The following is a 21275-nucleotide window of genomic DNA, read 5'->3' as shown; positions in this document are numbered from 1 at the left end:
TTGGGAGGGCGGGAGACAGTGCTCAGGCGCCCCGCCTCCAGGCGGCGGGGAAATCCCGCCGGGGCGCGGAGCCGCGGACACGCAGGGGCTGTCCGGCGGCTGCCCCCGCGGGTCGAGGGGCCCCGGAGCAGAGGGCTGTGGGGGTGCAAACGGCCTGCGAACAGGCTGACCGCAGTGCCCCCGACCTCGGTAACATCTGGGAGCTGACAGACGCCTGGGCTGCGGTGACACCGGTGGTGGCCGCAGCACCTGTGCGCAGCCAAGGGGGTAGGACGGCACATGGTACAGCCGGTCATGCTGCTGGAACACAGCTCTGAAGGGTTTGTCTGACCGGCCCCATGGGGGTACCAGAGCACTTGCTATGCTGTGCCAGCCTGAAATTCTGGTGCCGTGTCGGTCACCTGGCAACTAAGGGACAGATCGAGCTGGATGCCCAGCTGGCTTTCAGCAGATCCACTGGGATGTTTCATTTCCACTCCAATCATTTGAGGCAGAATTCCGTGATTGATGTTCACGCTTTTAGGACTAAAGAAAAGGGAAACGACGGATAATCTCAAATGCTCATAGAAAAATAGCGTTTCTGGAGCAAAACCACTGTGTGGTTGCTAGTTGCCTTCGAGTTCCTTGTTTCTTAGCGTTACGATACACTATTTTCCCTCTTTGCAGTTCCCCTTTCACCCAAGGCAGGTGCTTGGACTTAACTGAGAAACATAAACGGCGAAAAATACAGAGAGGGACTGGTACAGGGAAAATGGACATACAAATGGTCAGAATAGCTAGAGCAGAGGTGATAACGCCTCTGCTGATAGGCGTCCTTGCTGAGGGAATGCCAGGGTATTACGCCGCATACCTTTTTAAAGGGAATAAAAGGGGTTTTTTTAAAGGGAAATCGCAGTTTACTCCCTACATCAAAGTGGTAACCCAAATATCTGCTTTTTCATGCAGGCGCAGTAACCCCTGTCTGACCATCTTAGAGCTCTACGCCCGTTATGACCTTACACACCAAAGGGACTGATTATGCCCTAGCAGTGCATGCACCGTGACCCGCAGCCCCTTTACCACTCCACCAGCCGCACCTCCATACATGACTAAAGCCGTGGCCTACGCGTCGAGCCACTTTATTTTGGGAAGCATGCCTTAAACTGGGCTTCCAAATCACTCCCCACCTGGGCATGCGAAAGCCTTAACGGCAAGGTCATAATGCTGTCATCGCCGCAGTTTTAGGAGGGGGGAGGCTTGTGCCTCTCGGACGCTTCCTATACCTACATTTGTCTCCAGAATAAAAAACTAAATATATGAATAAGAAAAAAAGAGCAGCAGCGGAACAGAGGAATATACGGGCCCCCAGGATCAACGAGGTACCGCCGTCCTGACCGGTCGACCGGTCCTACGACCCTAATGAAACATCAGTGCTGCCAGCAGCAGCTACTGCCGGGTCCAGAGGAGATGCTAACAATCACCATGAAAAACACTTGAAAATAGTCCGACCGAGCTTTTCCTTCCTCACTGGGCCTCTTTGTTTCAGTCTAAGCTAGAGTACAACCTAGCCATCCAGAAATACAGGGAGATGTATTAAGATATGCGGTACCTCAGCATTTACTCTATTTTATTTTTTTTAATTCTATTTGATTTTATTTTTAAAAAAGTTTAACTGACCCTTCTGGTCACCAACTTTCTTGTGGTTCACTGTAAGGATCACACTCCAAGAACAAAAAAGAAATCTCCAAGCTTTGATAGAGACTCTGGATGAAATTAAGAACTTCAAACCCCAGATTTTTGAAAAGAAAAACAGATGTCCTGTTTGTTGAGTATAAATAACTCGGTACGTGGAAGCCTTTTCTTTTACGCTGCATTAAATTTTATTTAATGCTGGGTGCATTTGAACAGTAAAAAAAAAAAAAAAAAAAAAGGAAAAAAAGGAAAAAGAAGGAGGGGGCAGCAAAATATGTGGGTGACAAACCTCTAAATCTTTTCCTCTCTCGAAAGAGAAAGAAATAGGCAGACGGGAAACCCTTCATCTAGATGAAAGCGCTCAGTGTGTTTCCTAGCAGACCTGGCGAGCCTGCCCTGGTCAGCGCGGCGGCGAGGGGGCTCAGCAGCCGCCACCGGGGCGGGGGGGAGAGGCGGGCGGGAGAAGCGGCCGCGGGCACGGCCCGCAGCTCCCGGCGCGGGGCGCACAGGCAGGTGCCCATCGGCGGGGTTCGGCCCCGCACGGCCCCGCACGGCCCCACGCAGCTCGGAGCGGCCCCAGGCTGACTTACGTGAGGACGTAGTTGACGCTGACGATGCAGTGCGGGCGGGAGGAGCGGCTGTTGTGCACGATGGTGGCGTAGCTCTGCACCCACACCCAGCCGCCGTGCTTGGCTAGGAAGCGGTAGTACTTGGTGGTCACTTGCCCTTTCACCAGCACTGCGGGGACAAAGCGGGGAGAGCCTCAGCGCGGCTCCCTCCTATAGTTGGATCAACCCCGGGAAGGGGGCGCACACTCCCCCCAGACCCCTGTAGGCGACGAGAGGGGTTAGGAACCCTTTAGCATCACATGGGAAACCGGCAGGAACAGAACCATCCCTGGGCAAGGGTGACCCCCGGGCAGGGTTGATGTCAGTAGCTGAGATCGTTATCAAAGGCTACTCGGAGAGATTGGTGGGGCGAGGCGGCAGAGGCGAGAAGAGTGGCAACGGGGGACGAATCCTACGGACTCACCCCCCATCCTGACATATCCTCATCGAGATTTAATTCTATAAATCTGTATTTGAGTTTTATCTCTTCTCGTTACATTCTCTGAAAGGAAACTTACCGGAAATTAATATCCTTTTTATTCATCTATCCATGTATTAATGTCATGATGATATCAAAATAGAATAAAGAACATCTCTCCGAATCAGGCCCACTACTGCAGTCAAAATTAGATACACAGATAAGATTTGTGAGATTGGGTGGAAGTGGAACAAAGGTATTTGAATTTCACTGGTATGGCTTTTTGGAGCAAGAAAAAAGGGTTTTCCTAATCAGAATTTGAAGTGAATGGAGCTCCTAAGGTTTGGGCAGGGCAGGGCTTGTCCGACAACCAGGAGATGAGAATGGAAAAATAGCTTCATTGCCAATCCCCCTCCATATCCTTCTCCCTCCAGCTTGTATTCAATCTATATCTAACCTTAATTAACTAGATGCAGATAGATAGTTGCTTATTCTCCCCTCCAGTGAGCTGGCTTTTCCCGTTCCGACCTAGAGGTAAATCCCAGCAACCCCAAAGTTCTTCTGCAGAGGGAGAAGAAGGGGGGCAGGGTCTTTAACAAGAACACCATCTCCTTACACAAGTGATGTGCGCAACGCAGGTGGAAGGTGTCACAGCCGTGGACGTGGTGGTAAAGGGTCTTCTCTATCAAGTCCTGGGGCTCGTAACCTGTTAGTTCAGCTACCCTGCGAGAGACATAAGCAGCAAATATAAGTGGGTGAGAGGACAGGAGAGGAGGCCCGGGGGAGAACAAGGGAGGGGCTAGGAGAATAGATTTAGAAATAACCCCAGCTCTACCTGGAATCTAAGAATATGAGCTTCATGTCTAGGCTGGCCCGAAACATGAACATATTGCTGTGGAGCTTGATCTCCGTCACGGCGCTGGGCGGCAGAGAGTGGCCCACGGCGACCAACCCAACGTTTTGGTAGCAGCCATCGAAGGGGGACATATCCAGGCTGTACTGGCGGATTTTCAGGTACCCGCTGCAGTGAATGACCTGCCGGAGACACAGGAAAGCTTGGCGGCTGCCTAGCAGGGGGGAAGGGGGTGCTGAGACGGGCGTCCCTCCCCACGAAGAGGACCCGGACAACCGGTGCCGATGAGGCTGCCGGGTTCCCGAGAGTCGCTGTCCCGCGTCTCCGCACTGGCAAAGCGGCACTGGCTGCGGGTTTTCTACAGTTCTATCGGGGTTGAGTTCTTCCCCGTACGAGAGTTCAGCGTTGATCTAAGGCCCATTAAAGTCAATGAGATCTTTTTTTCCACTGGCTTAAGTGGTTTTTGGCCCACCTCCTAACTGCTCTTTTATTATTCTTCTAAAAATGAAAGACGCGGAAGTGCCAATCCAGTTACAACTTTGTAATGAGGAGTGTATGCGTGTAAGAGAAAGAGGTTACATGTGTGCGTATGTCATGTGTAAGATATGTATATTATATAGATAGAGCAGGCGCGATCCGTCGCCAAAAAGTATCTTAGGTTTAGGTGTATCTCCTTAATGTATCCATGAAGATGACTGCTGTCTACTTCCACTCTTACTTCTCTATTATTAGGGAGTTTCTTCGTGGAGTTAGTTCAACAGATGTTCTTGGTCTACTGTACATATCCTTGGTTTATAGGTACAACCCGTTCCTCGGCTTTGTTTGGCTGAAAAAGCAGCGAGGAGGTAGGAGAGCAGGGCTGTCCTTACCCAGGAGCCCCGGGCAGAACCGTGTGAAGCACGCGGATAAAACCTTTGACTGGGAGAGCTGCCCCTGCAGCTGACGAGTTACCCAATAAAGAAATAAATTAACCCAGGGCTCCCGTTGTGTCACCTGACAGCTTCCACAGACGCCCCGGGAACCTCAGTGGTTGTGCGAGGTTCGGTTTAAAAAACAAAATAAATAAATCGAAAAAAAGAAACCAAAACAAAAGCAGCCCACGGCGATCTCGATTGCTTGGTTTTGTGGTTTGAGCTCTTCAACCTGAAACTCCGAGAGAAATGAACCACATGAAAGAATCCTGGGCTGGGGCAATCTCGGCGGGCAGAGGGCTCATCCCGACTCCTCTCCCCATTTTCACCGCTCTCCCGGCACAGGGGCACGGAAAGGCTGGTAAGGGGGGAACCAGGTCCTGGCCGCAGGCACGCACCTTGTAGCCCCCGCAGGTCAGGCCCGCGTTCCTCTTGGCCAGGACGCACTTCATCCTCAGGAAAAAGGACCTCTCGATCTCGTACTCTGGGAGGGGGGAAAGGCAGAGATGGGGTGAGCTACAGGCTGCGCTGGCTCTGCACGGACCCCTCCTCGACTGCGCGGGCCGGGCGGGGGCGGGGTGCTGTGTACTTTACCCTGCACGAAGTGCGAGTGGTAGGGTTGGTGGGCCGTCAGCACCGCCGTCATCTCATCGTGGTCGGCGGGGTGGATGTACTCGTAAATGCTATTACCGGTCAGCTCTACCTGTGAGAGAGGAGGAGAATGGGGAGGAAGAGGAGGAGAGGGGCTCATCCCCGGCACCGCTCACCGTAGCCTGTCAGTCGCGGGGGCTGGTGCAGGCAAGCAGGGGGCTAGTGGGCCCCCACAGCGTACCTGCGACAAGCCCAGGTGCACCGAGGCAGTCTCCGAGATGTACATGATCTTGCCATCTGGAGCCACGACAAATATGAAACCGTCCAACGTCTGCAGAAAAGGGTGAGGGATGGGAATATAAATATATCAGAAGATAAGACACATAGATCCATGAAATACTTGTCCCTCTTATGTATTTTGGCAAACAGGCATCCATGCTCGGGGTCTGATTATTCAAAAAATTGGAGCAAAATAGGCAAGTCTTGGACAGGAATCTCTCTAAAGCTCCTGGGCCACAGAGATACAATCCACTTCTCAGAGTGGCCGAGCTCAGAAGTAATGTAAAGTGCCTGGGAAGTATCTGAGAAGAGGTCCTGGTTACTTGGTGATTATTATGTGGGTCCCAGAAATCCTGAATACTCCTATCCTATTTCGAATGTCACTGGGGGTTTAGCACTTGCATATTTCCTAAGGATATTTTAGGCTATCAAAGGAAATCTAAAATTCTCCACAGTGTAAATAAGACAATTTGCCAGGTACATTTCAACAGACAAAATGGGACTCCTGGGTGTGCCGAGAGCAGAATAGACCCCCAAAAGGTAACATGACTCCACTAAAAATGCATGGTCATGGTGACAGCTATTACTCTTTAGTATTGGGGAGCGCTGTACGTTTTCAGATGTGTCCTGCCTTACTCGTGTCTCTGCAAATTTCTGTGCCCACTGAGTCCTTCTGTCCAGAACAGCCTTCCCTAACTTGTCTCTAGAGCCTCTCCCTGTAACACCATCCTGACCTTCAGAACGTTGACGAGACTTGTCACCTTGTTAATAATTTGGGGAAGAGTCATGCTACTGTACCTCGGCACACTGAGACACACTGTGATTCCCTCACTGTGGACCCAGTGTTAGACGATGCTGGGGCAAAGGACCTGGAGGGACCAAATCACAGACCCGGGAAAACACACAACATTCAAATTGTTTCCCTCCTGCCTCCCTTTTAATAAACACTTGGACAGTTAAAAATTAGTCAAGGTGGCAATTAAAAGCTCAGAAGAGGGAACGATTTCTTTAATCATTAATACCATATGGCTGTCGTTTCCAGGCCAGTACCTGCAAAAGATGGGATCCCAGTTCCCGTCCAACATTATCCAGTGGGCTGGTTCGGCTGGAGTGGCCCCAGGCTTCTCCGAGTCCTTATTTAAGACAAACGAAAAAAAGTAAGGTCAGGAAACGAAAAAATGATTCGTGTGGACCTGATGGAGAGGAATATTTTTTGGTTTCAAATTTTTGCTTGTATCCTCTCTAAAACATGTATACATACAATCTTTGAAAACTAGGTGTGGCTTCATTGCAGATAGAACCCTCTTTTGTGGTTTGTTTTTCTGAGTTTGGTTGTGTTTTGGTTTGGTTTTTTTTAAGATCTAACTCCTGTGAGAGAAAAACACAAAAATACCTATGTTGAGTTAACGGTGAAGTTAAGTTTTAAGACGTAAGTGAAACAGCGTCCCAGTTAAAAGGGCTTTTTAGTGCTGCCTTCGGCTACTGGGAACTCGTCCCCTGAACTTCAGGAAAAGCGTCCTAACCTCACGATCCCACAGGCAAGTCACTGTCCGAAGGCACGGACCACCCTTCCTCCTGCCCCACGGAGTCGGTCTTCGGGATTCACCTCCATCCCCATCTCTCTTCCCGCTGCTCCGGTGGGCGGGATGATTCCCTCTGCGGGGAGGGGTGATCTGCCTCCATACAGCTCCCTCCAGAAATGAGTCTCTCCGGACTTGTCTAATGTTTTAGACGCGGCTTGTTTTCCCCTACGCAAAGTGATAAGAAATAAAAGCCAGGTGGAAATTACTTCACCTGAGTAAAACTATTCATAGGCGATGCCTTTTCACTGTGTTGTTGCTGAAGTAATTTAAACCTGACACGCACAAACACTAAGATAAAGTGAAAGGGAGGGAAAACATACAAATTCTGATCGATGACTGGGGTGCAGATCACACGGGGGTGGCGAGACCCGAGCCGGAGGAGTCTGTCCCCCCGCGAGGCGGGTTCGGGAAAGGCAAGACCCCGTTTTCCAGCTATTTCGAGGCAAACAGAGGGCAGCCGCGAGCATCCCTCACTGTTGACCGGCTTCACCCAGGTGTTTGCCGGTCCAAACAAAGCCAACGATTTGCTCCGCGCTGTTTGAATGAGGCATCCCAGGGCGGCCCCTGCCCGCCCTCCCCACCGCCGGAGCAGTGCGCCCGCTCGTCCTCGCTTTTCCCTCTCTTTTTCCCCCCTTCCCTCGTCCAACTCTTCACAACAACTTGTCTTTTCACCGCTCCTACATTTCCCTCCTTCCTCCTTAACTTCACAGCCCTACAAAGGCAGGAGCATCTCTCTGGCCTGTCCCTCATCCTACAGCCCCAGCGTGTACCAGGGCGCCAGCCAGAAACAAGCTCCCTTCTGTTTATTCCTCCAAGCCAATTAATGGGGAGCCAGCCACCGGGATGGAGGATCACCTCCGCCCCCTGTATTCGGGAAGGAGACGGCGAATCTTGCACAGCTTCCAGGGAAAGAGAGACAAGCCCTTGTATATTTGTTTTTCTAGAGCTCCTCAGAGGTTTCTCTGCCGGGAAAGCAGGACGGCCCGTTTGTGCAGAGGCGGCTCCTTTCTGCGTCCCTCCATCCAGAGAGAAATCTGAGTGACAGGTTTCTTTAGTCAGGACTAAATCTGCGCTCCTCTCCTAAGATTTAAGTTGCTTATTAATCGGAGTTTACAGCTCTAATTATTCTTCTTCTAAAAAGGAAAATAACCCGACCTCACTGGGTTAATGAACAGCTCACGGGCATTGCAGGTTAACCTCCCGTCCGGGAAGGCGGTTCTTTGCGGGGCACTGAGCTCCTCACTATGTTTCAAATGGAAACCTCGCGCTACTGGGCTGTGTCTGCTCATGGTTTATAATTAAACGTTTTCACTCGTCTACCTGAACGGGCTTTTTGAAATCCTGTCACATGAGATGATCCTTTGTACTCCCCAGATGTTTCAGGACTTTCAAGTCGGGGACTATTTCTATTCGTTGTCCAGCCCAGCCTCTCCCAAATCGATGGCCTCTCCTGATGCCCCTTAAATACTGTTTTAAAGATTATAAGAGAAAACCTCGTCCATTAATATTCCTTTCCCCCTCGTCTATTCTCTTTAACATCCAGTTTTCTTTTATCGAGGGGGCAAACTGTGATTTCTTGCACTTGACCTACCGCAGAATATTCTGCAAATCCTTTGATTGTCTATTTAAAATAAAACAAGGAAATCAGCTCTCCCTTTTGCTTCAGGATTACGCTTGGAAACAAGATCTAAAGATTCTCTTGTAATTTGGAGAGCCAACAGCATAATAGCTCTGGAATAGAAACAAGCAGCTTTGTGAGCGGAAGGATAACTAAATCGTTTTTAGGCAAAGGATTTTCCCAGTTAAAGTGGCCGAAGACAAAGCAAAACATAATCTATTTTGGAAGATTTCGAAGATATGCCACATTAACCTCAGCAGATAAAATTTGCTTTCTCCCCTGCGTCCCCTCCCCCACCGCAGTCTGGTTTATCATATTTACATAAGTAGTCTTAGAATGGATGTATCTATTATGGATCTAAGGAGCTAGCGAGCTCACATTTCATTTGGAAATAGAGGGAAAGTTTTACTGTTGCTTAATACTTGATGCATTGTAGAACCATTTCCATTTAAATACCCCCGACCCACGGATTACCTCAATGGACTGGCTGCATGGGTTTTGTAATTTCCTGAAAATGAGATTTCGATTTATAAAACAAGAAACCAATTAGTAACCAAATGAGGCGAAGTAGATCCACTAAAATTGACCTAATCCCACAGGTACCATTTAGGCCAGTTCTTGGCGAATGAATGATGAGTAACCGTCTAACACAAGCTCAAGGCATCATCCAGCTGTGTTATTCAAGGAGAAAAAAAAATAATAAATGGATCGAGCTTTTATTTCAGAATGAATTTGATACTCTTGACAAAATATAGATTATAGGCTCCTGCCTAAAAATCTCTTCCACTCAAGGAATTTTTTTCCTCAGAAAATAAACTATTTGTGGCACAAGAAACTGTTCACTGTCACGAGGGAAGGGGGGGGAGGAAGCTGTAAAAAAAAAGAAAGAAAGAAAGAAAGAAAATAAATAAAGGCGTTTTAGCCAGGCTATCGCTTAGTTTGAGAACAACCTCGTTACGCGGCTGCCTGCACACCTAGATTGCGCGGAACCTACGCAGAGCGATCGTGCTGACTCATCATTTCTCCCAGCATTTTCCAATGGAAAACCACTGCGCTTTCCTCGTCAAAAAGCGTGTCTATCGGTTTCATGGGCTCACTACACCGGCAGGTCCCTGTGAAATGCTTTCTCCCCACCTAGCCATGCCCACCCCCGGCACTGGGCAAGCCTCTCCGCACCGCCAGCCTGTCTCCCACGCCGGGCTTACGGCCAGACCCAGTGCGCTGGACTGACTTGGCCCTGTCCTTCCTTCCCCTCATCTTTTGATTGATGCAAGCCTTGATGTCGGCAGCCAATGGAACCAGGGGCTGGGTGGGCATCGTCCCTACCCAGTGGCGATACTGTCGTAAGAAGCTCCTCTGTGCCACGGAAGGGGGAAGAGATTCCTCAGTCATTTCTAATTTGATCTAGGCAAAGACAGAGGAAGGCTGGCGCAGGGAAATGAGACGCCAAGAGGCCGAGGCAGCTCCTTGGCCCTGGTTGATCTCCGGGTTACTTGTCCCTCTGTGAGCATCTGCAGAGCAGAGCCCATCTAGACCCCCTCCTTTGTCTGGCAATAGCAAAGGGGGGCGGAGGTGGCCGGTGGGGGTGGGGTGGCCAGAAGATGCAAGCCCTTATCTACTTTGTGCTGGTTTGCCGGCTTTTAAAAGCAGTTACCGCGATTTCCCCAACGGAGTCTCCATCATGAAACCTCAGCACAATCCGGATTCACGGTCGCGAAAGCAACGGCAGAGTCCCCGTTTAAAAGCACTTAGTGGAGAACCCATCCTGAGCTCCACACCCGCTTCTCTGGGGGCCAGACTTGGAGAGCAGCTACATCGGGGGGCAAGGAACCCCTGGGCACCCCACCGGGGGCTTACCCCTGTCTGGCCGCACCACCCCGCACAGCCCGGCGAGGCCCACGGAAGCCGGGCACGGTGGGTAGATGCTGGCTTGAAGACGAAGCCCCTGTATCCAGGGAGTTTTCTCCTGTTGCTGTGGATGCGCAAAGGGAGAGGCTCAGGGGGCTCGCCCAGAGGCAGACCGCTGCTGCAGGGCAACGCTGGGCGCCGGTCCGGTGGGGCAGCCGCAGGGACTCTTCTCTAATCTGGGTCTAAGCAGGTCCACCTCGCGTTCCTCTTCCAGGAGTTTCTCCAAACTCCCTCTCCGAGCAGAGGACCCCGCCGTCGCGCTTCCGGATCTACCCGGAGACTCCCGGAGGCCGTGGCCCGGGGACGTCTCCGCTCGCTTTTGTTTCGCCGCGTTTTCTTTGCCCTTTTGACAGCCGCTCTCTGGTTATTAAAGAAGGAGGAGCACCAGTTCGCTCCTCACCCGCCAGTGCCGAGGGGGATGTTGATCTCGGGATGCAGGAACCCCGGCCACCTCTGCCTCGGGGCTCGCCCCTTCCCCTCAGCCCCGACAGCCGCCCTGGCCGTGCTGGGCAGGCCGAGGAGGGGCGGCTCGGGCACGGACACCGGCTTCGTGCAACCTGCCCAGAGAAGCCGCTCCAAAGCGGGAACGGGCATGTCACCTCCTTGCGCGGCTCCTCGAGCAGCACCTTCCCTGCCTCCCGCTGCCCGTCGCCAGCACTGTTGCCGCCTTAACACCCGGGGAGTTTGCTCTGGGGAGAAGCGAGGCACGGGAATTTTTGGGGGACAATGAGGCAGGACAGTTCGGGCACCATCTCCAACGTGGTCATTCTCCCTCGCTGTGCAGGGAAAATGTCAAATAACAGCTCCGGGAGCCGCGGAAACAGAAACTGCACGCCCTAGTCACCGGCAAGCCAAAAGGCAACTGGATGTTTTATCGAGGAATTAGCTTGATTCGATTAACCATTTAATTAAACCGTCTGCCGCCAGCGCTCCGTTCTGCCATCGCCTAAAGCCCGACAAGACTGATTTCTCAGTTAATTTAACAGGCAGTGGTTAATGATAACTCAAAATCTCGGCCAAATTAGGCTTCTGTGAGGGACTGGGTCGCCGTCGGAGGGCTGAAATAGAATAAGCTATGTTAAAAAAAAAAAAAAAAGGCTGCTCATTTCCAACTGCCTGCAGATGCCATTAGCAAGGTTTTGTAAAGATTTATTGTCTCGGTAAATCACATGTGTTCATTTGAAGCACAGATAAGTTAGCATCCCGCTTTCTTTATAAAAATAATAATAACAGGAAGGAAAAGCCCTATTGACTAAACAAACAACCCTATTAAGAAAACGGTAGTGGAAGTAATGCCGAAGCTGTTTCACTCTAGAAAGAAATACCAGGATTTTGGCACACACAGGGTAACGGAATTGCGCTTTGAAATGCAAACAAACGGAACCATGCCCAAATTGGAGGGGGGGGGGGGGGGGAATTAGGGACATTTTCTAGCACCAGCTACTTATTCATCTCTACAGAAGACGCAAATTCAAATAGCCCTTATTTCGAAGAAAAAGGGTAGGAAGAATTTGGGCCAATGCACACGCTATTTATATGCAAGTTGAAAAATATCCTCCAACATGAAAATGGCCGCATGTTCCCAAAGAAAATATGATTTTCCCCTCTACTTATTCTTTCTAATAATAAATCTGGTTTTTTCAACGATCATGCTAGTAGTTTAGTTCTGCACTTCACAGTTTAAGTTCACATCAAACCTGGAATTAAACAGAGATGCAGCGTGGAGAGTAAACTGCAGCTTAAATGAGAAAAACTTCTGTAAGAAAATAAACACTGAAACCTAATGCTCAATCATTTCCCTTTGCAGTAAGAAAAACAGCATTAAATCACCTATCCACGTGGGAAACAGACTTTTTTTTCCTGTTGATCTCTTCCCCCTTTAAAATAAAACAAGGTTAAGGGTTTCAATATTGAAATGTTAACCATCCTGATTCGGCGAAAGTTTATGTAAACTGAGTCTCTGCTTTTGTCTTGAAAATCAAATGTCCCTCCGCGCCAAAAGGATCCATCCTCACTAGGACAGCCTGCAAACCTTCCTCTTCCCTCTTTCTTCCGAGTAAGAAGAATCAGACCGTTAAAGTATTTCTAATTAAAAAAAAAAAAAAAAAAAAAGAAAAAAAAAAGAAAAACAGAAACAACAAAATGTATTTATTGTGCCACTTGGACTTTTTGGTTGGGTTTTATTAATTTTGTTCCCCCTTCACTTTTGGATACTGCCGAGGGTCAGTGAAGAATTACTCTGCTAGTAATAGCGATTGGATCCTTCTTAACGGAAAACTCTTTTTAGTGCTTCGACACCCTGGAAATTTTTCTACATATTTTTTGTATCCACGTCACTTATCATTAATGGTTTAATGTTAAATTGAAATTTTAGTGTTTCGTTATTTTTAATGAACGTTAAATCACGAATTAATATATTAAAAAGTTCTGCTTTAAAAAGGACAAAAAACAAAACCAAAAAAAAGACTAACATTTAAAAATCTTTCCTATTCTCTTCAGAAATTTAGCAGATATTCACTCTTTCCAAAGCTGTCTGATCACCGAAAAGTAATATATGTCTTATAGCTTTCTCCTCCTGAACAGAAGCGTTTTAGCACTGAAAGGATGCGAGAAACCTACGCCACTGAATACTTTTCGTTCTTGACAGTTTTAATCTGCTGGAGACGTAATAAAGTGAAATCAAAGGTAGATAGAACAACCCAACAGCGTTTCAATAGCTTGGGAGAACTACACAGCCATTACGAGAGGGAGCTCGTTGGAAAATCTCTGCTCGGTTTATCAAGTTTGTCCAGTGTCATTGGTTGTGTTTATATATATGAGGGTGAGAAGGAAACCTTACGTGTTTATTCTGTGTGTGATTCTCCCTGCATTTCACTCCTAGAAAACTCTTGTTTCCAAAATGAACCCGAAATCTACCCACTTTGTCTCTCTATAGGGACCTCTCAGACATAAAAATATGCAGACAAGCGCATACCGATTCTCTCCGCCCTGTCCCCAGCCCCGCGTGCGCGCGGTGATGAGGAGTGTATATCTTTCTGTACGTGGTTATTTACAATCAGCCCTATGCAAGCACCCTCCGGGCAGATGGAAAATCGCTCTTGTACCGGGGAGAGGGGATGTGAGTTACTCTGGAAGTGCAGCTTGCTCTTAGGGAGACAACGGTTCTCTATTCTGACTCCTCCAAGATCTCTTTAAATGTACCGCATGATACTTCGCCGTGCTCCTGAGCCTCCTGCTACTCATCTCCAGCCCTTTGACCAACTCGTCGGTCTGTCCCAATGAGTTGTATCGCTTTCCTCCCCGGGGAAATACAAGCAAACGGACCCCCATTACGTCCATCCAACATCCCTACCCTGCCTCCTCCTTTCAGAAAGGCTTATCCTTTCCGTGCGTCATTTCCCCGACTGACACTACCTTGTTCTCCCTTCCCAGCGAAGTGATGACTTTTTTTTCTGAGTGGGGACACTGGGAGACCAGAATAGCACCCCTTTTCCTGGCCTCCCTCCTCCCCGCCGCAGCCGGACAAGCACAGGCACACCGCACCGGGAGTGCGGGGAAAATCACCTGGGCTCGGCTCCCGCATGGCCAGGCACGGCCGCAGTGCCTGAAGGCCGCTCGTGGGCGACTCGCTCGTGTTTATTCGCGGCGAGTGCAGGGAAACCCGCGGGGCTGGGACCGGGCCGCGCTCCGCGCCCACCCGCCTCCACGGAAAGTACGTGGGAGGGCGAAGGAGCCCGCGGGGAAGCCGCCCGGCCCCACGCCACGCCGCGGTCCCGCTCTCGGGCCTTCGCGCCCAGCCCGCAGCGCGCCCACGCCCGCGGCCCTGCACGGCCCCGGGGGAGGACGGGGGGCGGTGGTCCCGCGTGGATGTGCCGCCCGCCCGGCGCCGGGCCTCCCGCGGCAGCGCCTCCAGGGGCGAGCCCTTCCGTGCCTGCTCGCTGCCTCTCTTTTTAATTTGCAGTTTGCCTTTAATGAGACTGCGAGGGCTCCGCTGCCCCCCGAGCCCCGCTCAGCCGCCCTTTCTGTCTCCGCACTCAAATTAGCATCTGCTGCGGCCGGCAGCGGCCCCGGCGCGCTTCGCCGCACGGTTCCCCAGGGCATTTAGGCATCCTGCGCTGCCACCGAGGGACGAGGATCAGCTATTCTTCTTTTCCCATGATTACTCACAGCCTACAAGCAACACCATATGCTTCTTCTGATCAAACAACCCGCTACATAGGCACCAGTAATTGACGAGACCTGCTCGAAATCACGCAGAAAGGTAGCCTACTGAGACCGCAGGAGTTGACAAATCATTGCTAATAATCCTTTTAGGAACATCATGGGCATCAGGGTTTGCAATAGCTTTATTTTTATAAAGTATGCGCTGACAGTATAAAGGACAACTCGGTCGCCTTTGAAACAGAAGACTGTCCCGCATAATGATCTTCAAGGTGGCAGATCACATAGAAGAGGAAAGTGGATTGATGAAGGCTTTAATTATTATTATTTTTAAAGGTTTCATTTAACCCCTTCTTTGGTTATAAGTGACTCGGAAATATGGAAGATTGTTTAAAGAAATGGTAAGATGCACTGAATTGGAAATTACTGCTGTGGACTTTAGGTATAAGCATTCATAAGTAACCTGGAGCAGGGGGGGGAATTATCCCCCCCACGTTCAAATGACTGCCACATTGCATATTTATTTTTAAAAAGTAGAATTAATACCAATGGTCCACCAATTTAATCTGAAAATATAAAATAAAAAAAACCAAAACAAAACCAAAAAACAAACAAACCAAAACAGGCAAACAAACCAACCTCCACAAAACTAAAGCAAAACAAAACCAGGGCATATACACACTCTTGATTTGTAAAAAAAGTACAGACCAACCGAGTCGAGATACAGCTACAGAAAACACAGGGGGACATAGCTGTATTATGTTGTTTCTTATGTACACACACTTTTCAGCAAAAGTAGTAGCGAATTTTGTATTAGATTGGGAGAAGAAAAAAAAAAAAACTCTCGATGCTTTTTCTTTCATACAGATGGAATTCCATAGAGTTGATTTAAATAAAAAGTTCATGAAACATTTTTTATTTTTTCCCCTATAGAACCAGTAGAGTGAGAACATAGAAAAAAACTTTATTCTGACTCTCTTAACTTCGTGCTGTTTGTTTTTCTTGGCAGCCGATTTAGAAGCCCCAAGATGGTCGCTTTAAATCCTAATTCTGCTTAAAAGCAAAAGACACGAGAAATTTTAGGATGCTTAAGACTTCTTTTGCTAGACAGGCGGGACTGTTGCTGCTGCCGTGGAAGTCAACGTGAAGTTTACTTTTGCCTATTGAGGAGAATCAGGCCCAGGCTAGGACTCTGGTTTTGCAGTACTGGGTGGACAGGGGGTTTGGATGACTGGGTGCAAAACTCCTGTTAAAAATTTCCGAGGTCTATTAAAGCCCTCAGGCTGCCCTAGTGATCCTCAGAACGAAACACGGCACATTGATGATGCGATTCGGTGTGCTTGACTTATTTATTTAGCGTGTGTGTGTGAGCACGCCTGTATGCGTGTCCTGTACCTGTACATCGCACCTTTGCTCGATAGTTGAACTAAGGCTTTAGGACTTTGCATAGACTTATGTAAATATTTACCCATATACTAACTGCCCCACAGGATGTCTATAAATAGGGGTGAATCATTCCCTCTTTCGCCACGCGTGTGCTTGGCGGGGGATGAACATCTTACTGGGAGTCTAAGGAAAAGAAAACACGGGTTTGCAGCAGAGCTCAGTGCCTTCAAGTATTGACAAAAGCATCGTAAGTCCCCAAACAGACCTGTCATAGGAACTAAAGGGAAAGTATTTACAACAGAGAAAAGTGACAGCGGAGAGCACTCTGTCTCCGAGCACACCACCTCATCGTTTTTATCTTCTTTTTCAAGGTAAAAGTGATAAGCGACACCTGGATAGGAATGAAAAGAGAGGCGAATAGGCATTCTCACCTACCTTCTGGGAAAACCACCCTCATTTTTAAATAGCTGGTGGTGAGTCTGATTATGGATGCTTTGTCCAGCTGAGAGGTGATAGCGGAGGGCAGGGGTAGTAATTTAGCCAGTTCATAAAATTCACTGTTTTCTTTCTCCCGTCTAGTCCGGGCAGCATTTTTGGACTTCTCTTTCATCGTGTTTTTTATCCCCTTCTTTGCTACAATTTAGACTCCAGACATTCATCCAAAGGTGAAAGGGAAACTCAGCTGCAATTCATCTCTCCGGAGCATCAGGCAGCGATTCTGAATGCGTCCACTACTCTGAGAAACGGTTCTGTTGTGTAAAATGCAAACAAGTATTGAAGAGCAGAGAGGTGTTCTTAAAAAAAAAAAAAAAGTATATATTCTCTGAAAAACAGAGTCAATCGGATGGCAAAGGCATTTATCCAATGCAGCTCAGCACTCCAAGCAACTGGAGTAAAAAAAAAAAGAAAAAAACAAAAAAAAAACCCACTAGAAATCTGAGGCACCAGGCAACCAAACGACATATATCTGGCCTTTTTTCCTACTCGTGGCGGGCAGCAGAGCTCCTCGGAAGAGGGTCATAGTAATCCCGTTTCTTCCCGTTGTCCACTGTCAATCCGAGGGCCGAACGCCCGGCCGCGAGCTGCCTCCCAGAAAGCTGGGTGACTTCCCGGGAGCCTCTCTCTGTGAAGACAACAGCAGTCCTGAAATAAGAGAGCCGGCACAAACCGCCGCAGCAGAGCCGCGAGAAATAATCAACAATCAGCCTTCGGTGGGTGTAGTATTTTCTCCCACCAGAGGGGAAATTAAAAAAAAAAAAAAAAAAGTGTTCCCATCTAGCGTGCCCACGGAGAAGCCTGCCCTGCACTCTCCTCCCACAGCCCTCGCACTCCCCAGCCCAGGTGTGCACTGCATGGCCAGAATGAAACCGCGGCAGAAGCCAGTCCCCGGCTCCCGGCACAGGCGTTACCGGTCTCGGTGATGCCAGGGCTGCGCCGTCCCCTCCGCTCTCCCTCAGGCCGGCACCGCAGGGGCGGCCAGACCTTCCCGCGCTGCGTGCTGCCAGCCCCGCAGTGGGAGAAACATTTCCAATCACGGAGTATTTCTGCTTGTTTTCCCTTTTTTCTTTCTTTTTTTTTTTTTTTTCTTTTTTTCCCCATTTTTTTTCTTTTAAATTTCCCCTCTTCTCGGCTACTTTCCTCATTCTCCGGCTGGGGTCGGGGGGATGGCTGGGGTGTCTACCTCAGCTGCACGCTAGCCAGGGGAGGCACGCTCTGCCCAGCCCTGCCCCGAGCCGGAATCCACCCAAACATCACATTTTTCTAACCAAATTATCTTTTTTTTTTTTTTTCCTCATTTTCCACCGTGGGGAAGCGACCCACAGCCTAGTTCCCGCACATCACTGCGGCTCTTCGCTGCGGCTGGCAGCTTGTGGTGGGTTGTGATCTTCTTTTTACCTACCTTCAGTCCCTTAGCCCGGCAGCCTGCAGAGAGCTCTCCCGGGGTGAGAAGCCCAACTCTTTAATTGGCTCATTAATGGCACGGGGAAAAGTTTGCGCCTGTCACTGCTCCTCGCACCGACGGGCAGACAGACATTGCCGCCTCCCCATCCCCTTTATCGGCTCCCAGGCTCTCCGTCTCACATAATGGGGGGTGGGGTGGGGTAGGGTGGGGTAGGGGGACGAGGTTGGTATTAATGAAGAATCCCTAATTTGCGGCTGAGAAATGCCTAATAACTTCTTGATGGCTAAAAGCCTTTTAGCACAACTTCATTTTTCCCCAACCCCCCCCCCGTCTCCTCCCCCGGGCAGGGCCCGCCCCCGGTGCCACTCACGGACCCGCCTCGCCTCCCATTGGCCGCCATCGCCCGCCCTCGGCCGCCCATTGGTGGAGAGGCGGTGACATCACACGAACGCATCTCCCTCCCCTCTCTCCCCTTGCTCCCCGTGTCCGCCCTCTGACCTGGCGGCGCAGCCGGCGGGGAACGGGGACACACGGACACACACACCCCCCACGCACACGCCTTCCCCCGCGCGTACCTGTTAGGGGCTTATTTTTGTTAAGGTGGGTATTTTGGCCGTCGCCTGTCCGCTTGGCACCGGAGACGAGAGGCCGAGGTCCCACGGGACCTCGGAGTTGTGAGGATCGCCGCAGTTTTACACATCCCCCTTCCCCCAAATTCTCCACCCCAAAAGCCCATCGAACGAGTGGTCCTGCTTGGGAGAAATGAGCTGCGGTCACGTCTCCTGCGCCCACGACCGCCTCCCCACCTTTAGCCGTATGCTGTTCAGCCCCCGGGCTGATGCGCTGTGGGACAGCTTGAACCGAGTCGTGCGGGGGGGGCGAGAGGAGAAGGATGGAGGAAGATTTTAACTAGTTTTCTTGATACACGCTGGAAAAAATCCGAAATATCCCACGAACAGACAAAAAAAAAAAAAAAAAAAAAAAAGAAAGAAACCCCAGACCCAAACCCGAATTCTCCTACAACAGGAGACAGAAGCACTTTGAAACTGCCCTAGAAGTGAGTGGTTTTTTTTTTATTTTTTTTCCCCGGGAAGCAGGACTATACCTAATGTCGCGTATTCCCTGGGAAAAAAAAAAACAAAACAACACAAAGCAAACAAACAAACAAACAAAAAACTCTAAAAACCAGACTGCTCCTAAAATTGCTGGCTCCTGAAAAGAGTAGATAGAGCAGAGAGAGAGCGCCTAGAGTGGTGGGAGAAGGCTTGTAGAGTCTTCCCTAAAACCATAACGGACTCTCAAAAGGCTGAAATAGTTGCCAAACCAATCGGTGCGAGACTTTGTCTAAAATAGTTGTTTAAAATGAAATTGCACTGGCAAGGCAACACTAGGAGTATTTCGAGGAAGACTAAACCGTCTCAGTTTTCGAAAGAAGAAAAACGTCAACCAAAAGAAAAGTAAAAAAAAAAAAAAATAGCCTTTGAAGCACCCCATCCCTTTTGCTCCGCGGCCGGCTGCAGCTCAAAGCGCAGGCTTCCAGTGCCGACTGCCTGTTCGTTGCTTATCACCTTAAATCTCCCCTCGGTTAAAAGCTTTCCCTGTGTTCATTTGGGGAAATAAAGGAAAGACGGGAAGAGAGGCATTCAACAACTCCTCTGGGTGTTCAGGCGTCTACAAGCAGCAGAGAAATGTATCCACGTAGTCTCAAATGTTCTTTTGATTGCCTTGTTTACCGAAGCGACTCTTTGTTAAACAAACACGAATGCAAGGCATTTAGTGAAGGTATGGATTTAAAAAAAAATAAAAAAGAAAGGGGAGGGGGGCAAAGCGCACGCTTCTCCGCCCTCCGTCACGTTGTAAAGCGATCGCTGCTGTGGAGGAAAGTGATACTGAATTTTAAAAAATCTTCCCTGAGTATTACTGCCCTCAGGTGTAAAGTGGGTTTAGGGGAGAAGAAAAAAAAAAATCTTCCTTCTGGTTTTCATTTGAGGTAATTCTCTTGCTAAACGGCACTGTCGTCTCTAGGAGGCTGTTTAGACATATGGGCAACAACTGGACTAACACTGTCAGGTAGCTCACCAGTTATTTGTCAACATGAGCTGCAGAGAACGTCTTTTATAACACCCTTGGTTTGGGAAAAAATAAATAGATCAGTAGGATACACTTCTGCTAATTTATACCAGGGGACATGAGCATCCACCTTACCAACCCCACATAGCGCCAGTGAAGACCATAGCTCACCGAGGATCCGCTTTCGCGGTGTCCGAGGACTCGGTTTCTTCCCCTCAGCCCGTATGGGTGTCAGCAGCTGCACCGGTTTCCCCTGCGGCCGGGGCCCGGAGGCTCGGGGTCGACGAGCCCTTGTGTAGATTTTGAATGTATAAATGTTACGGTAGATAAAATACAAGATGTGAAAGGACCGGCTGCCAAAGGGCAATTTTTCGGCTTTCGAAGTTACAGCAAACGTGGACAAAGTCAGCGCGCCACAGAACCACCAGCGCGGGGTCAGAACGCTGGGGCCATTTCCCAGCAGATTTCAAGAGGCAGCCCCTGAATGATGGGAGAATTCGGCCGTTTCGGAGACATTAACCTTGTTTTCCTTCGCCAAAAATGCTCGACTTCTGAAAACGGAGATCAGATCTAGAACTGCTCTGTTCCAGGTGTATAGGCAAAGGCAGCCCGCAGTAGCTAAACTCGTGGTTTTCATATGAGCCGAGAGCTCCCTGTCACCGAGCCCGTTGAAGCCTGTCTATCTAGAAGGGACTCGAGTGCATGATGTTGTTGAACAAATGAAGTGAACGCACCGCTGCGGGATGACTGCACCGCGGTAACTCCTCGGCGCAGTAGGCATCAGAGCGGAGTGCAAGGCAGCGAGCGCAGCGGCGGAGCGGAGCGGACACCTGCGGGCTGAGGGGCCGAACCCCGGGGGCGCACGGCTGCTGCGGCCCCTCCAGGAGGGATAGAGACCCTCCGGTCGCTTGAAGCAGATGGATAGCTGTGCTCAGTTCAGACGCATTTATTCTCGTGAGAGAATGCTCTGGAAAACAGATAATAATGGAAGATTAAATAAATAGGTACTGCAGCGCAATTTGATTTAAAAAGGCGCATAATAAAATGGTGTATCTGAAGAAAGGCTAAGTGAAAACAAAGCGTTTCATAGACAGGTTTCCAACTATACGTAGCAGAAAACTTGTGTAGGCAGACACAATATGCAGCGTATATTGCAGCATGTGTGAGTGAGCATGTGTATGTGTGCGCGGAGGGGGAGGGGTAAAAACTGTACAAATCAAAGCAGGAAAAAAAAAAGAAAGAAAAACCCTACTGGGCCATTTTCCTATAGGACAAATCAGATCCATTTTTTTTCTCCAGCACATTCGGGCATACT

General features: G+C 49.5%; 1 protein-coding gene across 5 annotated transcripts in view; it reads right to left on the bottom strand.

The window, feature by feature from the left end:
• Positions 1–20921, bottom strand: part of SIM1 (SIM bHLH transcription factor 1) — a 56871-nt gene extending 35950 nt beyond the window's left edge. The window contains exons 1-10 of one of the 5 annotated variants that reach the window (XM_064649892.1): positions 20132–20921; positions 18466–18639; positions 16423–17110; positions 6382–6464; positions 5294–5383; positions 5056–5164; positions 4860–4945; positions 3533–3732; positions 3314–3420; positions 2262–2409 (exon numbers count right to left, since the gene is read on the bottom strand). In XM_064649892.1, the coding sequence (XP_064505962.1) occupies positions 2262–2409; positions 3314–3420; positions 3533–3732; positions 4860–4945; positions 5056–5164; positions 5294–5383; positions 6382–6464; positions 16423–16597 (998 nt within the window). In that variant the 5' untranslated portion in view covers positions 16598–17110; positions 18466–18639; positions 20132–20921. Of the gene's footprint in view, positions 1–2261; positions 2410–3313; positions 3421–3532; positions 3733–4859; positions 4946–5055; positions 5165–5293; positions 5384–6381; positions 6465–6854; positions 7080–16422; positions 17844–17887; positions 18231–18465; positions 18640–20131 lie in introns of those variants that run through there. The other 4 variants (XM_064649890.1, XM_064649893.1, XM_064649894.1 and 1 more) reach the window with 4 other exon arrangements.
• Positions 20922–21275: the final 354 nt, after the last annotated feature.

The sequence above is a fragment of the Pseudopipra pipra genome, chromosome 3, assembly GCF_036250125.1.
Source record: "Pseudopipra pipra isolate bDixPip1 chromosome 3, bDixPip1.hap1, whole genome shotgun sequence".
Lineage (NCBI taxonomy): Eukaryota > Metazoa > Chordata > Aves > Passeriformes > Pipridae > Pseudopipra > Pseudopipra pipra.
Note: the sequence above shows the minus strand (reverse complement) of the source record. Positions and strands in the feature narration are given on the sequence as shown.